Genomic DNA, 20423 nt, shown 5'->3' with positions numbered 1-20423 from the left:
AGCAGACGCTTTTATCCAAAGCGACTTACATATGTGCGACTTACAATGTATACACATTTTACATTTACACTGATGGCACACTGCACATCAGGAGCAATTATGGGTTCAGTGTCTTGCTCAAGGACGCTTCGACAGGGAATCGAACTAGCAACCTTCTGATTACTAAACGACTTCTCTACCACTGTACCACTGTCGCCTTATGTCTACCACGATCCTCAGGCTTGGGAACCTATGGCAAGTGGTCCCGCATCTCCAGCAGTGCAGTGCTCCAGACCTGGTGGTAAACAACTCTCCTGACACTGAACCACATACACCTCATGAACAGAGAACCAGATTGGGCCGCATTGTTCGCCTTCCTCAACCTTTCAGAGACAACGCTTGGTGTTTAGTGTATTAGTAGTGGGAAGTAGTCTAAGAACTAAAAATGGATCCGTTCCTGAATATTGTTTTGACTGCATTTCCCAGATTGCTTTGTGGGGCGAGTCGGGCGAAAAAGAGAGAAAGGAGGGGAAAAAAGGGAGTGGAGTGAAGCATGTTCTTGGGATTGGTGCAGAAGAACAATTAAACTATTTCAGTTTGAACTCGTTTGTCTACGTGAACTGTTTTACCTACACCACTAACCCCTCCACTGAGTTACTACTAACAAAATGTAATGACGAGCCAACCATGTTCATAACACCCATATCCATGTAGCTAAGGCTACCAAAAGATATTTGCATATACAACAGCCAAAGAAAAGTATTTTTTTCTAAGGCTAAACCCACTGTGAAACCATCCCCAGCCATTGATTTTGCACTTTATTTTTTTCTATTTACACACCACAAGGTGGCGTCTGCACCAACATTCAAGCCTATGTTAATCTTGGCAAAAATGTTTACCTCTTCACTTCATTGTAACTGCACTGTATCCATTCTGCGTTGCTTGATTGCATGTGCATATGTGTACATGTTCATTTCATTCAGCAGATATAAAAATACATTGAATGTATTTAAGCATAGCCATCATAATGCATATTAAAAAGGTGAAAAGAGAGCAAGGCTTTACACAACTTTATTGATGTCAGTATATAAATACACATGCACGTCTCAAATGTAAACCCAAGTGAACTCAAGTGCAGCCGGACTCTGAAACCCCTCATGCAAGGATATCCAAGTCAACTTCACAAAAAGTCCAAATAATAGAAATAATAGAGCATCAATCATCCCCACCCCACCCCAGTCCCCCAAGAGACCCAAACCCAGAAGAGCAAAGGCAAGACTTCTGAACTACAGGACTAAAGCCATATACCATACATCTTCTGTCTCTCCAAGGTCTTAAATACATTGTTGTTTAAATGCTTACATATAAATAAATAAATGTATCAAATGTGCACTCACAGAGTGAACTCTTATGTACAGTATTTATATAGCCTATGTCATCACGTTTCATTTCGTCCGATAAGCCCCTCCCTCCTCTCCTTCGTCCCCCAGAGAAGGACCCCCCCCCCCCCTTCATGGTCAGGCGAGTAGATCAGCGTAAAGCACGCGTCTTACAAAAAGACATACAGCAGTACCCCATGAGTGGAACCATACATATCAAAGGCAAATCACCCAATGTCTCTGCACATTCAACCAAAGCATAAAGAGGGGAGGGCAGGGGAGGGGGACGGGTAGTTCCTAACTTGAAAGAGGGGTCTATCATCCAAGTGTCAGGTATACTCCCAGTCATTCAATATACATTCTGCCAACCAACCTCAATAGGCTAGTGGCTTTTAAACTAAACTAAAGCGGCCTCAGTGTAAAAGCAGATACTTGGAGAGTCGATGGTGTGTGTGTGTGTGTGTGTGTGTGTGTGTGTGTGTGTGTGTGTGTGTATCTTTATATGAGAGACATGCGGACAAACAGTGTGATAAAATGTGCAAAGAAAAGGCAACAGTCTGAGATTAGAATTAAGGCTGAGGTGATCCAAACAAGAGACAGAAAATCTAATGCATCACCAAATTTCATAATCTCAAGAAGCCCCCTAAGTTCAAAAACAAACAGATGGGGAGGTATGAAGCTGATACCTGAAACTCTTGTAAAGCTATGCTCACGTTCACACTCTCGTCAGCTCACTATGCTCTCGTTCACACACTCGTCAGCTCACTATGCTCTCGTTCAGACTCTCGTCAGCTCACTATGCTCTCGTTCAGACTCTCGTCAGCTTACTATGCTCTCGTTCAGACTCTCGTCAGCTCACTATGCTCTCGTTCACACTCTCGTCAGCTCATGGACTTGACTTCATCTGTAGGGTTCTGAAGAGAATAGACCTGTAAGGCGTACAATACACATGTGTAGTATGCATGCTTGCTCCAGCAGCATGGACAACTATAGATGGAAACTCACACCGATGTGCTCCTCCTGCTCAAGTAGAGTTGTCTGCATATGGTTGGAAGGCAGCTTTTGAAAGCATTTCATCGAGATGATGACACTGAGTGGCTGTAAAATACTTGCAGTATGTGTGGCACTAGTCAAATCTAAAAAAAAAATGGAGTGATTGTGCAACAAAAAAACAGTCCATAAAGATTCCACACCTCATAAACCCCCATATTCAGTGTTCATTCAAATTATTTACAAGGCCAAAAATAATAATAATAATAATAATAATAAAGGTATACGGATATGCAATATGTATCTTGCTCTCTCTCTCGCTTGCCGTTCTAATAAAAACAGGTGGGAAAACCATATCACAACACTGCTGACATTCTCAGAAATGACACCAGGACATCAGCAGGCATACCTAGCGCTCAAATTCTGCACTTTAACTTCCTGTCTGTAGAGTTTGTGTTTCTGAATGTGTTCTGTCATTCTCTAATGATCAAGCACACGCTTTGTGACCACTGAAGAGGGCCCTGATTGCTGAAGATATCCCAGTGCAGTATGTGTGAGCGGGGCCCTCCTCCGACACCCCTGCTTCAGGGAGCCTCTATGCTCTGGCCTCCTGCACTGCACTGCACTGCACTGCACTGCACTGCACTGCACTGGGTGGATATGGCTTTGGACATCCCATCGTTTCTTTGCAGATGCCTTAGTTGGTATTCATGGTGACATCATGGTTGGGTTCTGGCTCCTCCTCCTCCTCTTCCTCATTCTCATTCTCATTGTCATTGTCATTCAGGTCTTCCTCCTCCTCTTCCTCCTCCTCCTCCTCTTCCTCCTCCTCTTCGCTCTGGGCGGCGCCACCCTGTGCTGAGGCGCTGCGCTGGTCCTCGTGGTCTTCTCGGTCCAAAGCAAAGTAGCCGGTCCCCTTTAGGGTATCCTGCCGCTGATAGAATAGCACATACGCGGCCTTGGACTGAAAGGAACAAACACACAAACACACAAGAGTCACTTCCAGCCTGCAAAGCCATCTGTGAAAAATTACAGCATTAAAAAAGAGGATATAAGTCCCAAATGTATATGGTATATACATGATAAAACACGTACTGCTAAAGATACTACACATGCTTGCATGAAGACTACTTATTTAATGGCCGGGGGAAAGACTCAACATGTCAATCATTCTTCCGTGTGTTATTCTGAGAAAGCGAAACATAGGAACTTAGCGCTGGAATGTCATGTCCATTCTGTTCACTATAATGTGCTGATCAAGAACTCAGATAACATAATGTAGGAATAGAGACACACTTACTACAATCTGATCTTCAGTGGCAGGAGACACGCTGCTGTCATCAAAGTAGTACCATTTGTCATCATCCTTGTTTTTGGAGTAAGCAGTGTCTGGAGACACAACACGTACAGTTAGACAATCTACTTATCTAGATTTATATTAAAGGGGAACTATTATTCTTTTCCAATCTACTTATCTAGATTTATTTTAAAAGGGGAACTATCATGCTTTTCCGGTTTTCCCCTTCCCTTTACTGTGTTTAATAGCTTTTTGTGCAAGTGAACGATCTGCAAAGTTACAAAAGCCCAAAAGTACATGCTAGAGTGAATAACTCTCCTGCAGAAACCACTTTTCTCAGCTGCCTAAAACGCCTTGTTGGAATTCCAGCCTTTTCTACTGTTACATGATGACGTAATCTTGTCGTCACATTTTTGGATCATTAAAGCATGTAAATCTTTTCTATTAGACCCCAAAAATAAAATGATGTATATTGAAAATTAGCAAAAGAGGTCCCCTTTAAACTATTGTCCAAAATATGTGCCCCATTTTTTTTTAAATAAATTGTCTTTATATTAGTAGTTAATAAGTCGTATAAAACTGTCTTTATATACATAGCTACTTACAGTGGCCTCCACCCATCCCCCCATAATGGTTGGACACAGCAATGAGGTCATAGCGCCACGGTCCAGCATTGGGGTTGATGAGGAACTCTGACATGTCCAGATCTCTGTGAGGCACAGGCACAGGCACACACAACCTTGTCATGAACGCAGCAAAACACTCATTAATTATTTCAAAACAAATGACTTATGTATAAATACTGACTGAAACATCTCATAGTAACATTTCAAAAGATCATGAACTCTGAACATAATCAACGTCAAGTAAAACCAACACATTTCTTCTAAACTTCCACCTAAAGGTTTGACAGATCTGGACCACAGAGACAAAGTTTGTGACTCCTGGTCAAATGTGATGTGCTTACTTGATGGGGAAGTCAACCAGTGAGTCCAGTTTATCCCTCATGTACCGGCTGTAGGAGAAGCGCTTCAGGTGGACCACCAGTACCGGCGGCAGCGACCACAGGTCCAGTTTCTTGGTGGCCTGCTGGTGTTGCTTGCAGCTAGGACAATACCTGAGACCAGACACGCACTGGCTTTAGGACTCAGCCGAGTCAATTACTCATTTTTAATGAGACACTAGCTAAGCAATTCAGAGATTTGCACAAAACACTGCAGAAAATATTAAAAACACAAACAAAAATAAACAAACACATGAGTCCTTCTACAGATAACACAGGATATTAGCTGTCCCCCCCCATCTCACCAAGGGTCCTCTGCTCCCAGCTTCTCTTTGGTAGTGAAAAGTTCAATGCAGTCGTTGAGTTTGAAGAAAGCCTTCTTCTGAGGTTTGTACTCCATGCTCTCATGTTTGTCGAAGTCCTTTTATCAACCAGGCACAAGAGAAAGTGGATCATTAGGCTTGTGGGTATTTTGAAGTTTTGAAGAATGAAGAGGGTCTGGGTAAGTTTAGTGGCTTTACCTCTGTGATGGTCTCATCAAAGTGTTTCTTCTTCATCTCTGGCTCCCAGTCCAGGGAGAGATAAGATCGATCTGTTGAAGGGACATCAAAAACAAACAACAACAACAACTGTTAAAGCCCTGAGTCTTCGTCTGAAGCACACTTTTGAGACATGTTGTGGATTTTTGCAGTCTCTGACCACTGAGTCGTAGGTGTCCTTCATCGAATCGGATCTGCCTGGATTCCTCCTTGATGAAGCTGAAGTCCGTCTTGCCCATGTTATTGAACTGGAATGTAAAGAGTCGTTTTGTGTGTCCTGCCGGTGTCGGCGGCGGTGGCGGGGGGGCTTTGGTGGAGTTCCCCTGACCAGTGCCATTCTCTAGCTCATTGTCCCCTGCCGCCGAATCCTCTGACTGGCTGTTGTCGTTCTCCGAGGGCAGCTCCTGGTCCTGACTGGACTCATCGTCCTGCTCGTCCGTCTCCATTTCATCTTCAGCAATACAAATGGAGGGGGGAAAAAACCACCAGTTATTTAACACACACCGCATGCAATTATGCAAAATGGTGACCAAAGTGATGTGACCCAGGGCATCCTGTGAGGACCTGTACACTCTTACTTGGTGAGCCCTCCTCCTGGACCCCGTTGGTGGCGTTGGTGGCGTTGCCATTAAGAGTGTGTTGCTTAGGTGGGGGCGTCTCTTCCGACTCTTCCGACTCAAGGGGAGAGCGTACGTAACGACTACAAACAAACAGGACTTGTTACCGATTAGGACTGATGCCACCATAGATACAAACAAACAGGACTTGTTACCTATTAGGACTGATACCACTATAGATACAATTCCAAAACCTTTCCACGAGTTCTCCAAGACCCATTGTAAAACATCCATGACATCCCAGTCACAAATTACATTGGATAATAAAACTACAATCTGTTTCTCAAGACGATATTGAACCGTGTAGTTCATACCAAATAAGAATAAGAACCGTGTAGTTCATACCAAAAATCAATTTTGATAAAATGAAGACACCAATATGACACCTCAACAGGATACAATCCTATGATCCACTAAAACCACGTTATGAGGGACACAAGCATTTTTTTAAATACACTGTGACACGGTAGCAAGAGAGGACGATGAGAACAATCTTTTTGTTTTTAGAAAGGGTTGAAGATGAAGAGTTACGGCAGATTAGAGGGCAGCTTAGAGAGCAGATGGAAGGAAGCATACCAGAGGCGTTGGAGCAGCATGTTGTAGAGCTTGTCCTCGCTCAGCGCGCGGGGCACAGTGATGAGGAAGGGCTGGCCGAAGAGAGGCGTGCTCGTGTGGTTGTAGCCCGACTGCTTGTACTTCTCCCGCAGGTGCACTGGGATCACCACGTGGTCAGTGTCCTCCATTCGATTTACGGCCACTTCAAAGCTGCAAGGCAGCGCAGAAACACATAAGTAACAATTACTGTTCATATTGACACCAATAAATCATTAGAGCCAAGTGGCCCTTCTCATTTGGAGCAAACTGATGGTGTTTGTGCACTCCTAGAACATAATCTGGCAATGGCTGAGGCAATTCTACAGAGCCCTACCATTCCACTGCACTTTTACATGTAATAATTCTTTTGTCCCAAAGAGCTTACAGTCCAAGTAGAGGACACGCATGATCAGTATATTTACTCCCAGGACATCGAACTCAGGATCATGGTGTTACTAACACCTTCATCAAACTTAAGATCATGGTGTTACTAACATCTTCATCTCAAGTTCAAGTTCAAGTTCAAGTTCAAGTATTTATTTGTCAGATGCACAGAAAAACAGAGTCAGACTGGGCACTGAAATTCTTAGGACAAGACACCGTACAACAAACTACCATAGCATAACATAAATAACATAACATAACATATAAGTACTATAGAACATAGATTACACATATAATAAACATATAATACATCTACAAAATAAATATACAATACAATCTGCTAAACATATAATACACATATAGTAACCTATACTAACCTAATATACCTATACTAACCTAAAGACAAATCTAGCGGCTGGTTTAGAGGATCATGGTGTTACGAACACCTTCATCTAGCGGCTGGTTTAGAGGAACTTACACGTAGATGTCATCACGCTCCATGATGCTGCTCAGGTTTTCGTTGGTGGCAAAGATTCGGTGAAAACGGTGGTTGTAGATGTCTGTGACGATCATCTACACAGAAATAAGTGACAGGTGTTGGAGAGCATGGACATTATAATGTTGCAACGGTGAGGTAAGTGAACATATAAGGAGCAATAAGGAAGAATTTCACACTGAGGTACATCAACATCAGCAGGGACAGCTTCTTACCTTTTCAGCAGGTACAGCAGATAAGGTAGATAGAGAGGTGCAGAGGTCTGAGATGTACCCAACTTTGGGTACAGTCAGTTTATACTGGAAAAAGGACAGAGACACACATGCATAAACACTTTGCAAATATGCATGACAGAGGTCCCAGTATATTGCAGCGAGTCCATGTGCAACAGCAGCAGCTCCAAAATGGAAGGCTATACCTGAGTGGGTTTGGTGTGGGGGTCTGGCTATACCTGAGTAGGTTTGGTGTGGGGGTCTGGCTATACCTGAGTAGGTTTGGTGTGGGGGTCTGACTCTGGCTATACCGGAGTAGGTTTGGTGTGGGGGTCTGGCTATACCTGAGTGGGTTTGGTGTGGGGGGTCTGGCTATACCTGAGTAGGTTTGGTGTGGGGGTCTGACTCTGACTATACCTGAGTGGGTTTGGCGTGGGGGTCTGGCTATACCTGAGTAGGTTTGGTGTGGGGGTCTGGCTATACCTGTGTAGGTTTGGCGTGAGGGTCTGGCTATACCTGAGTAGGTTTGGTGTGGGGGTCTGGCTATACCTGAGTGGGTTTGGCGTGGGGGTCCAGTCGCACCAGGTAGACCTCCAGCGTGCGCTCCTTCTTCAAGGGCAAGGGGAGCGTCAGGTAGCAGAAGGGGTCAAAGGTCACAGAGACCTTGGCACACACCGGACAGACCAAAGTAGATTTGAAGAGGCCATGGAAAATGTCTACAATGATGGAGTCGTTCCTCTTGATGTGGTTCTCCCAGGCCTCCTCAGCAACCACCTGAAAGTGACACAAGCAGGAGGGTCACCCACCAAACGAAAGGGAACACATTTAAGGGGAGCTAAATGAGATGATCAGGAAGAGTGAGAAACCTTGTCTGTCCTCCCGTCTGCATCCTTGAGCTGGATGTAGGGTTTTTTCCGAATGCGGTTCAGATCTTCGTGGAGTCCGTCCAGGAGAAAGGCTAGGAGCTCGTGGGAGTCCTGCTGCTGGTAGCCTGAGAACTGTGGGGCGAAGCGGCCCACCTGCGTCTGCAGACAGCGGAACAGAGGCATCGAATGCCCTCGCGTCAACATCAAATCAATAAACATCCTGAAGACCCAAACACTATTAGAACGCTGTTATTAAAACGCTGCCAGCAGGCGGAGGACTCACCTTGAATGCTCTTGGCGTTACATAGCTGAACTTCCCCGACCAGAGTTGCTTGGCGAGGTCCGCGAAGGCTTTGGCGATCTCCCCTTTCATACCCAGTGGATTATCCTCGTTCAGCTCCTCCTTGTACTTGTCTTTCAGGAAGTACTCAGTGAGCGGAGGGATATTGCTTAAGCACTGCCGGCACAAAATGTTTTAAAAAAAGAGGTTTTGAAAAGACATCTTGTGAGGGATGGAACCTACATCTGTGCCCTGTATAGACGTCTGTTTCCTCACCTGTGTGGCAGAGTTCATGAAGCAGGTGTTGCCCAGGTTGGAGAGTCCACACAGTCCAGCCTTCTCAGTGTGCCGCCCCTGGTCTGAGTGCTCGTAGCTGTTATAGGGCGGGTAGGATGAAAGGCTGTAGCTGGAGTTCTTCACACTAGAAACAGGGAACAGGATGTTATGGAAGTAGTCTCAGAAAGAAAGAAACAAAAAATAAAAGAATAAAAGCATAAAGCTCAACAAAGAAAGTGAAAAGCATGTCCCCAAACCAGTCCATTTAACATCAACACATATATGCAGCAGTGAACTGCATCTCTCTCTACACAGCTGAAACTTAGCGCAGCATGTTGCCTTAGCATCTGACACAATACAGTGGAAACCCAAAGCCTGAGTAGCATACGTAGCAACAGCAGCGGTAGCAGCAGTAGCAGCAGCAGCAGCAGCAGCAGCAGCAGCACACCTCTGAGTGCAGTGCAATGCTCTGTCCCATTGATCGGGTTGGATGGCCTCCGCGCTCAGCACTCTCTCAACCCTCCTCTCTAGCTCAACCGTCTCTGGCCTCAGACACCACCAGCAGCACAGGAGCATCTCCCCTCAGAGCCGCCTCCATGCCCGGCCCGGCTGCTCTCGCACACAGGGGGGGGGGAACCAGAGGGGAGGGGCAGCCGTGGCCCTGGAGCTCTGACACCGGCAGCACTAATCTCAGGTAACGCTGTGAAGCTCCTCAGCCTAGCGTAGCATCATGGCTGTCCCGTTCCTGGCGCGCCCCTCAGGACATTTATAGCAGCAGCTGCGGTGCTGGAGAGGCTGCCTCATGAGCCAGTGGTACAGTAGAAAGTGAGAGCGAGGGAGGGAGGGAGAGAGAGAGAGAGAGAGAGGGACAGAGGGAAGAGGGGGAAGGGGAAGAGGGAGGAGAGAGCAGAGAGTGGGAGGGGGGAGCTGAGCAGATAGAAGAGAGCTAGCTGAGGCTGCAGTATGCAAAGGGAACCAGCTGAGACTCAGAAGAGTGTAACGGGATGACTAAGCATTACTTCAAATGGTGACTGTGCCACACATGGACAGTACCGGAAAAAATAGGAGAAGTTAGAAAAATACTAAATACAAGAGCAGAAGGTGTGGAACCTCTGTGTGGTGCAGAAAGATGAGGAGAGCAGAGTCAATGTATTCTGAAGGTCACACTCACTGCAGATTACGCAGCGCAATGAGAGAGACAGAGAGAGAGAGAGAGAGAGAGAGAGAGAGAGAGATACAGACAGAGAAAGAGACAGAACGAGGTGGAGAGAGAGAGAGAGAGAGAGAGAGAGAGAGAGAGAGGGAGTGTGAGCAGTCTCATGCAAGAACAGGCAGCAAAGGAGTAATCTATCTTCTGGCTAGCCTTTGCCTGGCTCCCTACATTGAACAAGCTGTTCAAGACAGACAGCCTTATGTAATTCCTTTACAGAGAACTCCTATTAAATTATGTATTGGTTACTATTTTAATCAAGATTATCTTCAAACCACAGTTCTGTCAAGTATGAATTGAATACAGTCTTTCCCAGTCTAGCCTGCCCTAAAGAAAAAAACACACAGAGGTAACGGTCCAAGTCTAACAAAACAAACAAGTCAAACTAAAATACTTGTACCTCTAAATACCCACACATCTACATGGAATGAATTGATAATTGTGACTGCAGCACAGACATAAAAATGCATAACAGTATGTCAGCCTCAAAACCAGCCTATAGAAAACCATTGTCTAGAGGCCTATGCAACAACACAAGGTCTTGAGATCAGAGACAAGCCTGTTTCCATCCCAGCATGCCGAGGCGCAGAACTAACATTACTGCACAATAACTGATGCAGGACCAACATTACTGCACAATAACTGATGCAGAACCAACATTACTGCACAATAACTGATGCAGGACCAACGTTAATGCACAATAACTGATGCAGAACCAACATTACTGCACAATAACTGATGCAGACCCAACGTTAATGCACAATAACTGATGCAGGACCAACATTACTGCACAATAACTGATGCAGGACCAACATTACTGCACAATAACTGATGCAGGACCAACATTACTGCACAATAACTGATGCAGGACCAACGTTAATGCACAATAACTGATGCAAAACCAACATTACTGCACAATAACTGATGCAGACCCAACATTACTGCACAATAACTGATGCACTACTCAGCAATATAGATGACTAGAGAGAGCGTTCCCAGGTCCAATCTTGGAGTGCTGGTCTTTAAGGCATTACTCAGTGCTTGGAGGCATTCATTATTCAAAGCCACTGTAAATCAATGCTGTGTCAAAACTGCTAATTCAGAGCATTTCCCACCTCCCAGCTGGAGAGGCCCGGAGCAGACGAGCGTGTGCATAGACCCCAAACTGATCAGAGATCAGACGAGCGTGTGCATAGACCCCAAACTGATCAGAGATCAGACGAGCGTGTACATAGACCCCATTCCATTCCCACCAAGACCAAGACCCCGCCCCCATCCCCTTCAGGCCACGCCCACTGGCGCTTACTTCCGACTGTTGAAGCTGCTGTTATGATTGTTTGTGAGAGATGAAGGGGAGATCTTTGGTAAAGCAGAGAGATTGGAAGCACCAGATGACCTTTAAAAGATAAGAAGATCATGAGTTAGAGCAAAAAAAAAAAAAAAGAAGGTTTCAAACTGGAGGAGAGAATCAAACTATAGAGAGTGAAATGGAATAACAGAATTATGGCAGCAAGGGAAGCGAAGCAAATAAGGAGCAAATTGACAAAAACAAAAGGGCGAATCTATGGATGAGAACACTGATGCAGGGGGGAGAGGCTGAGGTCCAATCCAATTGAGAGAGAACCAATATACACGAGGACTTCAAGGATCAAACTCTCTTGAAATATTCTCTGATTTTCGATCATATGAGCTTACTGCCCTCAAATCTGATTCCATCACTTGTCTGGTCATGAGAAGCAGTGGCGATATGCACGGTCACGTTAAAACGATCAAAAACGTCAAGCGGTTAAGAGAGTATTACAGATGCACATGCCATTCTTTAAGTACGCCAGGGGGTACGAGTAAACCCAGCAGACTAGCATCTCTGTTCCTAACCTATTTATCTATAATCTATAATCTATAATTTACCTATAATCATCACGCTTCTGCACCATCTGGGTTGAAGAAGCACCTCACATTTCAATCTTTCTTCAAATTCTTCAAAATGAGTGGAAAACTTTAATGTGCATTTGCTGCTCCGCTTCCTTGATCACTGTTTTGACACGGTTCATATTCCCACTCTGCTTCTAAAGCACAAGTACAATTGAAGAAATCAGATGAAATGACTTCAAGCTCATTCAGATAGTGATTATCACAAATATCAGTGATATCTCAAGTAACACTTGGGGTTTCTGCACAGCTTAATATTGACGTTCATACTTTTTGTTCATAAATTTGCCTCATATGTATCCCAGTGCAGACACAGGGTTGACTTTTTCTCTTGCTACCATCTGGCACCCATCCATTCAACTTCCATTGCCAAAAAACCCTTCATATTCCAAACCCACTGACAATAAAAGAGTGGCTAGTCCTCCTATTAAGCGTCCGACTCGAAAAGAGACCCTTACTTGGGTGTAGAGGAACCTCGAGGCCATGATCCATCCTCATTTTTCTGCTCTATTACCAGAACCTGTGGAGTAAACAAACACATTTTCATTCCAGTTGTGGACTTACCCAAGATTGTAATCATTCCCTCTCACAATGTGTATTTCTGACTCAAGAAACCATCTCCAGATTGAACGCATCTACAAAACTCCTGTCTCCTGGTATAACTATTCTAAATCTCTACAAAAAAGCCAAAGAATGGAAAAATATCTGTTCACTAAAGTTTTTCATATCATCGTATATTTACAGACAGCACACTAAAATGTCAAAGTGGAACAGGGGTGCAACTAGTCAGTGTATTATTTGCAAACAATAATAACAATTTCTCAATTGGACTAATAATGATTTTTTTCTGATAATTACAGCCATTGATTAGGCTGTACATTTAAACATCCTGAGGTCAAGGCCTAGTCATGAAGACTGAAAGCGTTTGCTATGGCAGGGAGTCATGTCTAACTCTAGCGGAGGAGAGGGGTTCGGGGCCGAGGAGGAGCAGGTGGAGCCTGTAGTGGAACACTTAAGCCGTGGTGGAACCCTATACTGCCAGGCAGATTGTGTTGGACTCAGACTGGATGTGCCACTATATTCTGCACACAAGGTGGAACTCTGAATAAGCCAATTTCAAATCATCTCTGCCCATTTCTGTTCTACCTACCTGGCAAATAAATATCATATTCCCTTTATTTGGAAAAACACTCATTCTGCCAAAACATAGCCAGTAATATACTTCTCATAACCTAAAGACGTAACTCTAGAAATGAACATAGACCTCTGAGAGGTTTCATTTGTAGTCTATTTATCATATTGTACACTAGCCCTTCATGTTTCTTTTGTGCAATTGGTTGTTTTGTGTTAATGTTCTTCTTCAGCTGTAGCCCACAACACAATTTGCCAAACAGTGTAGTGTCGGGAGAAAATATGACTTTAACCCATGCCACACTAAAGGATGCAAAGCCAAAGGTCTGCACAATGTTCTTACTAAGAAATCAAAAGATTATTAAAAAAAATACAACCGATGATGAAATCGCCCAAAACACTTTCTAAATGCTTTCAGAGATATGAATGCTATGATATGTTCCACAGAAATCTACACCAACATCAATATCAATATGGCATCAAAGAAGCAGCCTTGGTGTAAAAAAAAAAAAAAAAAAATTGCAGGTATTCTGATGAAGTATGTGTGTGTTAGGGGAGGGGCTGCATTTCTCTTACTATAATTGAGGCAGACTTAATACAAACCTTCTCCATATGATTATTTTTATACTGAAAACTTAACGGACCACGATCATGTGTTATATTAGCCCAAGTCCATCTATCCGTCCAATCCGTGCTAATCTAAGGGTGTAATTGAACATTAGAAGACATGAGGTCATCTCGTGCCAACACATGTTCTATTACAAACTGCCACACCTCAAATGATAAGCTATGATGAAGAAATGTCCTGCCAGTAATTATCCATATTTAGAATAAAAGGGCAATGTAATCTTGGGCAGCTCAATAAAGTGCCATTTTAAATCAAGTTTTTCAAGTTCCTATGAAGCTACAATGCCAGCAAATTGAAAGCATCTGTGAACCAGATGGTGTTGCATGAACACAATGTAACTAAGCTACAGAATGACAGGTAATGTGTTATTACAAATTACATCACGGGTGGGATTTGGTTGTATACGCGAGTTGAACGCAGCAGCAAGGAGTTTTGGTCGAAAACAATCCAACTTCTGAAAAGGCATGCAAGAACCTTACAAACACCAACAGAAGCACAGTTGGCACTGATAAAAGGCTTGCTATCATGCTAACTCATGTAGTGCTGATAAAAGGCTTGCTATCATGCTAACTCATGTAGTGCTGATAAAAGGCTTGCTATCATGCTAACTCATGTAGTGCTGATAAAAGGCTTGCTATCATGCTAACTCATGTTGTGCTGTGAAAGCTTTTTTTTTTTTTTTTACATTTTCACAGAGTGGTCCACCCCGAACCACAGAACTGCATAGTACATAGCCTAGGCGGCTAGTTGGAACGGCATGTGTGTTTATCTGTCCTTCACTTGACCATATACCATGAAAATTAAGTTGACGATGGTACAAATACTAGTTGCTTATAAACACATGCTTCAAAATGTGCCACATTGTTGCATCCTGTCTCTTTGAAGGCTGGAGATCATGACAGCTGTCTCTTATTTACAATAACACACTACCATGGGCGTTCTAATGCTTCTATACAACAATTATACACAATAAATCAGTATAGCTATAAATCACAAAATTTGGTTCAGATATTTGTTTTGATTTTGCTGATTTCCGCTGCTATGTGACAAAGTAACCATGGTTACAAGCAAGTCGGGTGACAGAACCGCACAGTTAGAATGTTTTTGAGCCAATAAGATTGTTTGGCTGTAACTAAACTAAAAACAAAACCAAATGACCTACAACCTCACAGGTCAAGTCATGTATTTGTAACAACAAGGTTTTCCTTTATGTATTCGCAATTTAACGAGAGAGTGAAATGTAGCACTGGTAATAACTGGATTGCCGTTATTGACAGTTAGGCTATGTCTAACCATTGCAAAAATGTACCTAAAAGTTTGATCCATAACTTTTACAGACCGATATCGAATAGCATTCATTGGAGAAAAAAAAAAAACAATTCATTGATAAAGTGATATTTTTGCACACCCCTAGTGATTTGGCTAGTGAAATGAAGAATGAGTTGTATAATAATGATGGGAAATTACAGTATTCTCTACCTGGCCTTGGTAGAGGCCAGCGTCTTGGATGGTGCTGTCCGGTTTGTTTAGTGGCTCAAATGTGTTGCTCATGTACTTGTTCCACAACCTGGTCTCCTTCTCCTCAGGGATGCTGAAGAGTTTACGCATCTCCTTCTCAATGGAGTCTGCAAGAGAAATGACATGAAAAGGCTTCAACACTCTTTGGAAGCTTTAAGAGTGTGGAGAAGTACATACCGGAAAACTATTGATCAGTCAATGATAATATAAAAACACATTCCATAACTCTGTTCATACAATCCAGTCAGGTTGAAGTGTGGACGTCGAATAGCTAGTAAAAGTAACCATTCACCCACAGCAAGCTTCTTTTCAATCAAAAAGGGTTAAACCAAGGGTATAAATCACAAGTCCATATCTTAAAAAGTGAAAAGCAGGGAAATGGGCAGAGTTACAGAAAGAAAAGGTAAATTATGATATTAGGAAGTAAAACAGTGCACTTAACTTCATTACTTCTGACCTGACCAGATTATTTACTCCAAATGCTCCAAACATTCAAATGTCCTTGAGTGTCTTCTTAAGAGCTATCCAACTAGCTCAACCTTTTAAGTAGCCTATTTTTCGTTAGACATTCAAAATTCTGATATGATTGATATGCTACTGCACTAAGATATACAAGTTAATTTCTATAAACAGATGACGTTAGGCTACAGGGTAGATTTGACAGTCTACTTTATAATCATTTAGTAAACACCTATACATGGGCCTGGAAAACAATGAGCTGACTCACAGATGTTGATACAGACCATGGTCTGGTTTTATTGTTATTTTTTCGAAATCTACATTTTAATCACTCCTTAACTTTGCATTATTATTATTAGGTCTGTGATTATTATTATTATTATTATTATTATTAGTAGTAGTAGTAGTAGTAGTAGTAGCAGCAGCAGTGGAAATAGTCTTAGTAATAATACAGATTTCCCACGCCTTCTTAATTATTAAATTCAAATTCCCTCAAATTCGAGGACCCAACACGGCATAGTTTGAGACACAGATCAAGATTAATTCCTGGTACAACACTGAAAACTCTAATAATGAGATCAATTCTCAACCTTTTAAGGATTCCAAGGACCCGTGGAAACCCTGGTAATAGTAGTTGCATTAATATTCCTATAAATGACCTGTGTTCTGATTAGTAACTTTGAAAACCTGAATGGGATACAATCCTCGTTTACATGGAATACATGTCACCTACTACATGTCGCCTTATCATATAATATTAAAGACAGAATTTTACTATTAATCTGCCACATTAGTTAGGGTATTCCTCATTCCACATTAGTTAGGGTATTCCCACCCTCTCTATGATTTCAAGTCTATGCACACAACTTGACCTATTCTGCCATATGCCTTTCTCCATGAAGCTAAATCCCAGTTATTGTGTTACAGTTCACAGTGCAATAAAACAAGTCTTTAATGGCCCACACAAAGTCTAATCACAGTTGACAGGACTCCCAAGCTATCAATACATCAGTCAGTTTGAAGTGTGAAAACCACAAACAAGATGAGAATATGCAGTGACTTGGGACGGCATCATACCTATCGTATCAGCTTTGCTGAAACGCCTGGTGACAATATTCTCTACATCACTGTCTTCGCATAGCTTCAGTTCAGTGAGGTAGACCTCCACTTTGCAGTGCTTCACGAACATTCCTTGCTCAACCACCTGCAAAGAAACACAAGATCATTGTTTTTCAGTAACATACAGCTACATTATAAGCAGTGGACGTGTGTTTGTAAATATTTACCCATCACTGAATTACCATCCATCCTCCATTGAAAATTGAACACAAGGCTCTCCATAAAAGAGTTATTTAGGCCCACAATGAAAATGTTAAATACATCAGTTGGAAAATAACCATTGCATTTCAACCAGGCCCCTTATTTCGGGCCCTTTCATATGGTCCAAAGTGCTAGCAGATCCCTCAATATAAGCGAGTCATAGAGACTCTTAATTTAGCAACAGAGCGTGGACAGCTGAAGGGTCCCATCCTATTTATTTCCCCCAGCCACTCCACATTCAACCCCACCATTAGGAGCAGGGCTGCCCCCCTGAGCCACAGCCACAGCCACAGCCACAGCCACAGGCAAGTCACTCCTTACAGCACAACAGCCATGTGTTTCAAACAGCCACAGAGAAAAGCACAGACCTCCACAGACAAACCACAATAAATGACACTACAGACCCCAGTTCCCCTGCACTCCTGTCTATTCCCTCTCCTCATACTCTCACTCACACTCGCTCTCTCTCTCTCTCTCGCTCTCTCTCGATCATTTCCCCGTCACTCTATCTCTACGCCTATATCACTCTCTCATGGTTTGACCTCAGCCGGCATTCCTCTTCTTAAAAAACAAGGGCACCCAGAAAGAGTTCCACCTGCCAGCCTGCCTTACAGACCCAAGGGCAGAAAGGGAGGCCCAGAATCCTGGTGCACTAATGTCATAACACAGCCAAATCCAAACCGAACTAGAAGCCCAAAAGACAGAAAAATAGAGAACCTCCTGCATGTTGTGTCTCGTAGTTTGCTCCATGAAGCGTTGCAGTCATCCAGAACCCCTCTGAAAATAGAAACGCTGGGGCTACTCAATACCCCCCATGACATATATGGCAAAAGGGGGAGGATCAATCGGGGAAAGAGGAGCCACTGCAGCAGCCATGATGCCATGACTGGGTACATTTGAAAATGTCGGATGGCTGCCACTGAGAACGGAAGTAGAGCAGCCTTGCCGTGTACAGAATATCCCTATAAAATAGTATAGGCTAACGAAATCAATAGCCTACACATGACAATATCACCCAGAGTGACTTATTAGGTGATAAGAGGTATTAAGCTACTCATCATTCAAATACATTTGACAACAAAAATGGTCATCAAGATATTTTTTTTTAACTTTTATTTGCTGTATACCCATTTATGATACCAACAGGTCTGGGACCTGTTTTAAGCCAACTTTATTAGAGACCAACGTGATGGAAAACTGACACTTGAACAAGGGGGCAAATCCGACCATTCACATTATAGTATGCTCTTCCAGCAATGTCATCTTGATATTAATGAAAAAGTTTACACCTTCCCAAAAATAAAAGCTGATAAAAGATAATAAAAGTGTCTGTAATAACCGATAGACCACATGTTAGGGACAATACCTACTATTATGTACACCATTTTTTTTTAATCATTATCGTATCGATGTAGTTGGTGGTGCTACTCTACTTTAAGGACCCTACAACAGCCCCATTTGAGACAACAATGCCCAAACTCATGCACTTACGTAAGGAATGTTTTAAACGTACCTTTCGAGATATTGGCTCCTGGGCATCAGTTAACGCATACCAGCTTACTAGCTTATTCCAACCGTCGGTGGGCACCAAGATGTAGTCCAGCTCATCAATAAGGTGCTCCTTGATGGCCAGCACATCACCATCTAGAAACCACCAAGACAACATGGCTCAACTTCAAACCTACATCACATACCAGTACTTATTGGAATTGCAATTTTAAAAAGGTTATCATAGCTGTGAAACACATTACTACACACTTAATTACCCTGATAAATACCAACATGCTTCCACTCATTAATCATCAACACTTGTAGAATTGATGACTGAACATAGCTTGAATGTCTTACATAGACACACTTTATGACACATACCTTTAAGGAGTCCTGAGTTGTCCACTGGGCCTGGGTAGACATTTTGATCTCCCATCTGGTACTTGTCCCAGCTGTCATAGCCCACATATTTCTTCCACTGTTTGAACCAGTGACTGTCTACCAAGTACCTATTAAACATCATGAGGGATGACATGATCGAATCAAGTTTATTTTCGAAATTGGATGGTGAAAAACAACGCTAAACATCGCAGCATACAAATAACGTCTTCGAAGAACCACGTAGAAAAAGCATTAGGTTGCAATACAATACAATCCATACATCTAGAGAGTAGCATAACACTTGACGTCAACCGTAGCGAAAGTGTGCTATGCTAACTTTACAGTAAAGACAGTCATACACCATCTTTAAAGAATTAGGTCCAAAAACATTGACGTGTGTACTTCAACTAAACAGACAGATATCTTTCAATCAAGTATGGCAACAGATGACTAGCTAACGTTAGTGGCTGAGTTGACTCTTATTAACTACACAACGTCTGTGGGTGGACCAACACAACTAGCTAACTAATAACATTAGCTGACGTTACTTCATGAATGGCTGAGACTGCTATAGACACCTGATCAAAGAGATAATTGAAGTCCAATTTAACGTTGTACATCATTCGTGTTAAACATTTGCGAGTAACGTTACTTTAAGTATTTTGACAGGTGCTTTTCTCGACTCCGCCCTGCACCGCCGGATGGACTGGCAAGAGAAACCAGTCGAGTACACCGACACCGGCATTTGAATAACCACTTCGCCTTCAAATAGCTGAGTCACACCGCACCATGAATGAGATCAGTGTGTCTATAGTGTAACGGAGTGAAGATTAAACCGTTATGATCAGCAATAGTCTAAAAGTAATCGCGAAAGAAATTTGTGGAATGTAATGCTAGCAAGTGTTAGCTATCATGCTGCCGGGCTAGCACGGTGACTGTCAACACGGCCTGTCTCTTCCATTTTCTGTCTGCCTTCAACTTTGACAGCCGTCACAAAGTCTGTCAGTGGTAGCTTCGACACATCAAAAACGTGATAATAAACTCTCACCAAGTATCTCCCTTCCTTAGCTGAGTTTTCAGCAGCGCTGCGACCTCTGCTCTCTGAGTATCCAGATCAGCCGCTCCTCCCTCCGCCATCTTTGCTCTGACATCACCCAAAGCATTGTGGGACAGGGAGCGTCATTGACTATGGAGCGGGTGCAAGCTGTAGTTTGAAGAACAGGCGGAATTTTCGGTAATGTCTGTTCTATGCAGCCGTCTTGAATAGACGAGGCCTACAAAGCTACTCCATCTAACCTTCAATTCTTAACGCCACAGAAATGAATCATGATTTAACAGCTATTTCTGATGAATTAGAGAGAAATACCCGTCACAAGGCCTAAATTATTTAACTGATTTGCTATTCTTATAACATAAATACAGAACCAGCGTTGAATTAGATTAG

The 20423-nt window shown here is 42.9% G+C and overlaps 1 protein-coding gene across 5 annotated transcripts; it reads right to left on the bottom strand.

The window, feature by feature from the left end:
- Nucleotides 1-1034: 1034 nt before the first annotated feature.
- On the bottom strand, nt 1035-20174 carry LOC105904110 (ubiquitin carboxyl-terminal hydrolase 15). Of its 5 annotated transcripts, none has more exons than XM_031583006.2 (22): nt 20028-20174; nt 18980-19107; nt 18621-18751; nt 16865-16991; nt 15278-15435; nt 12510-12571; nt 11429-11518; nt 8913-9057; nt 8640-8813; nt 8357-8515; nt 8040-8264; nt 7494-7577; nt 7261-7355; nt 6381-6569; nt 5766-5887; nt 5348-5638; nt 5170-5240; nt 4954-5069; nt 4613-4762; nt 4251-4354; nt 3649-3737; nt 1035-3312 (listed from the first exon to the last, which is right to left on the bottom strand). In XM_031583006.2, the coding sequence occupies exons 1-22, from the start codon at nt 20114-20116 to the stop codon at nt 3046-3048; spliced, it is 3066 nt and encodes a 1021-aa protein (XP_031438866.1). In that variant the 5' UTR covers nt 20117-20174; the 3' UTR covers nt 1035-3045. The 5 variants fall into 5 exon arrangements, with proteins under 5 accessions (XP_031438866.1, XP_031438867.1, XP_031438868.1 ...); XM_031583007.2 differs by having other exon boundaries at nt 15290-15435; XM_031583008.2 differs by lacking the exon at nt 11429-11518.
- Nucleotides 20175-20423: the final 249 nt, after the last annotated feature.

The sequence above is a fragment of the Clupea harengus genome, chromosome 16 (genome assembly GCF_900700415.2).
Source record: "Clupea harengus chromosome 16, Ch_v2.0.2, whole genome shotgun sequence".
Classification (NCBI taxonomy): Eukaryota; Metazoa; Chordata; class Actinopteri; order Clupeiformes; family Clupeidae; genus Clupea; species Clupea harengus.
This window is presented reverse-complemented; position numbering and strand designations above follow the sequence as displayed.

Bases quoted from the DNA above. Each gene is read 5' to 3' on its own strand.
- LOC105904110 (XM_031583006.2), bottom strand. From the start codon at position 20,116: ATGGCGGAGGGAGGAGCGGCTGATCTGGATACTCAGAGAGCAGAGGTC. The intron at 6,570-7,260 runs GTAAGTTCCTCT...GCTGCCTTGCAG, and splicing joins GAGCGTGATGACATCTACGT to CTTTGAAGTGGCCGTAAATC. The intron at 4,355-4,612 runs GTAAGCACATCA...TGTGCCTCACAG, and splicing joins CTGGTTGACTTCCCCATCAA to AGATCTGGACATGTCAGAGT.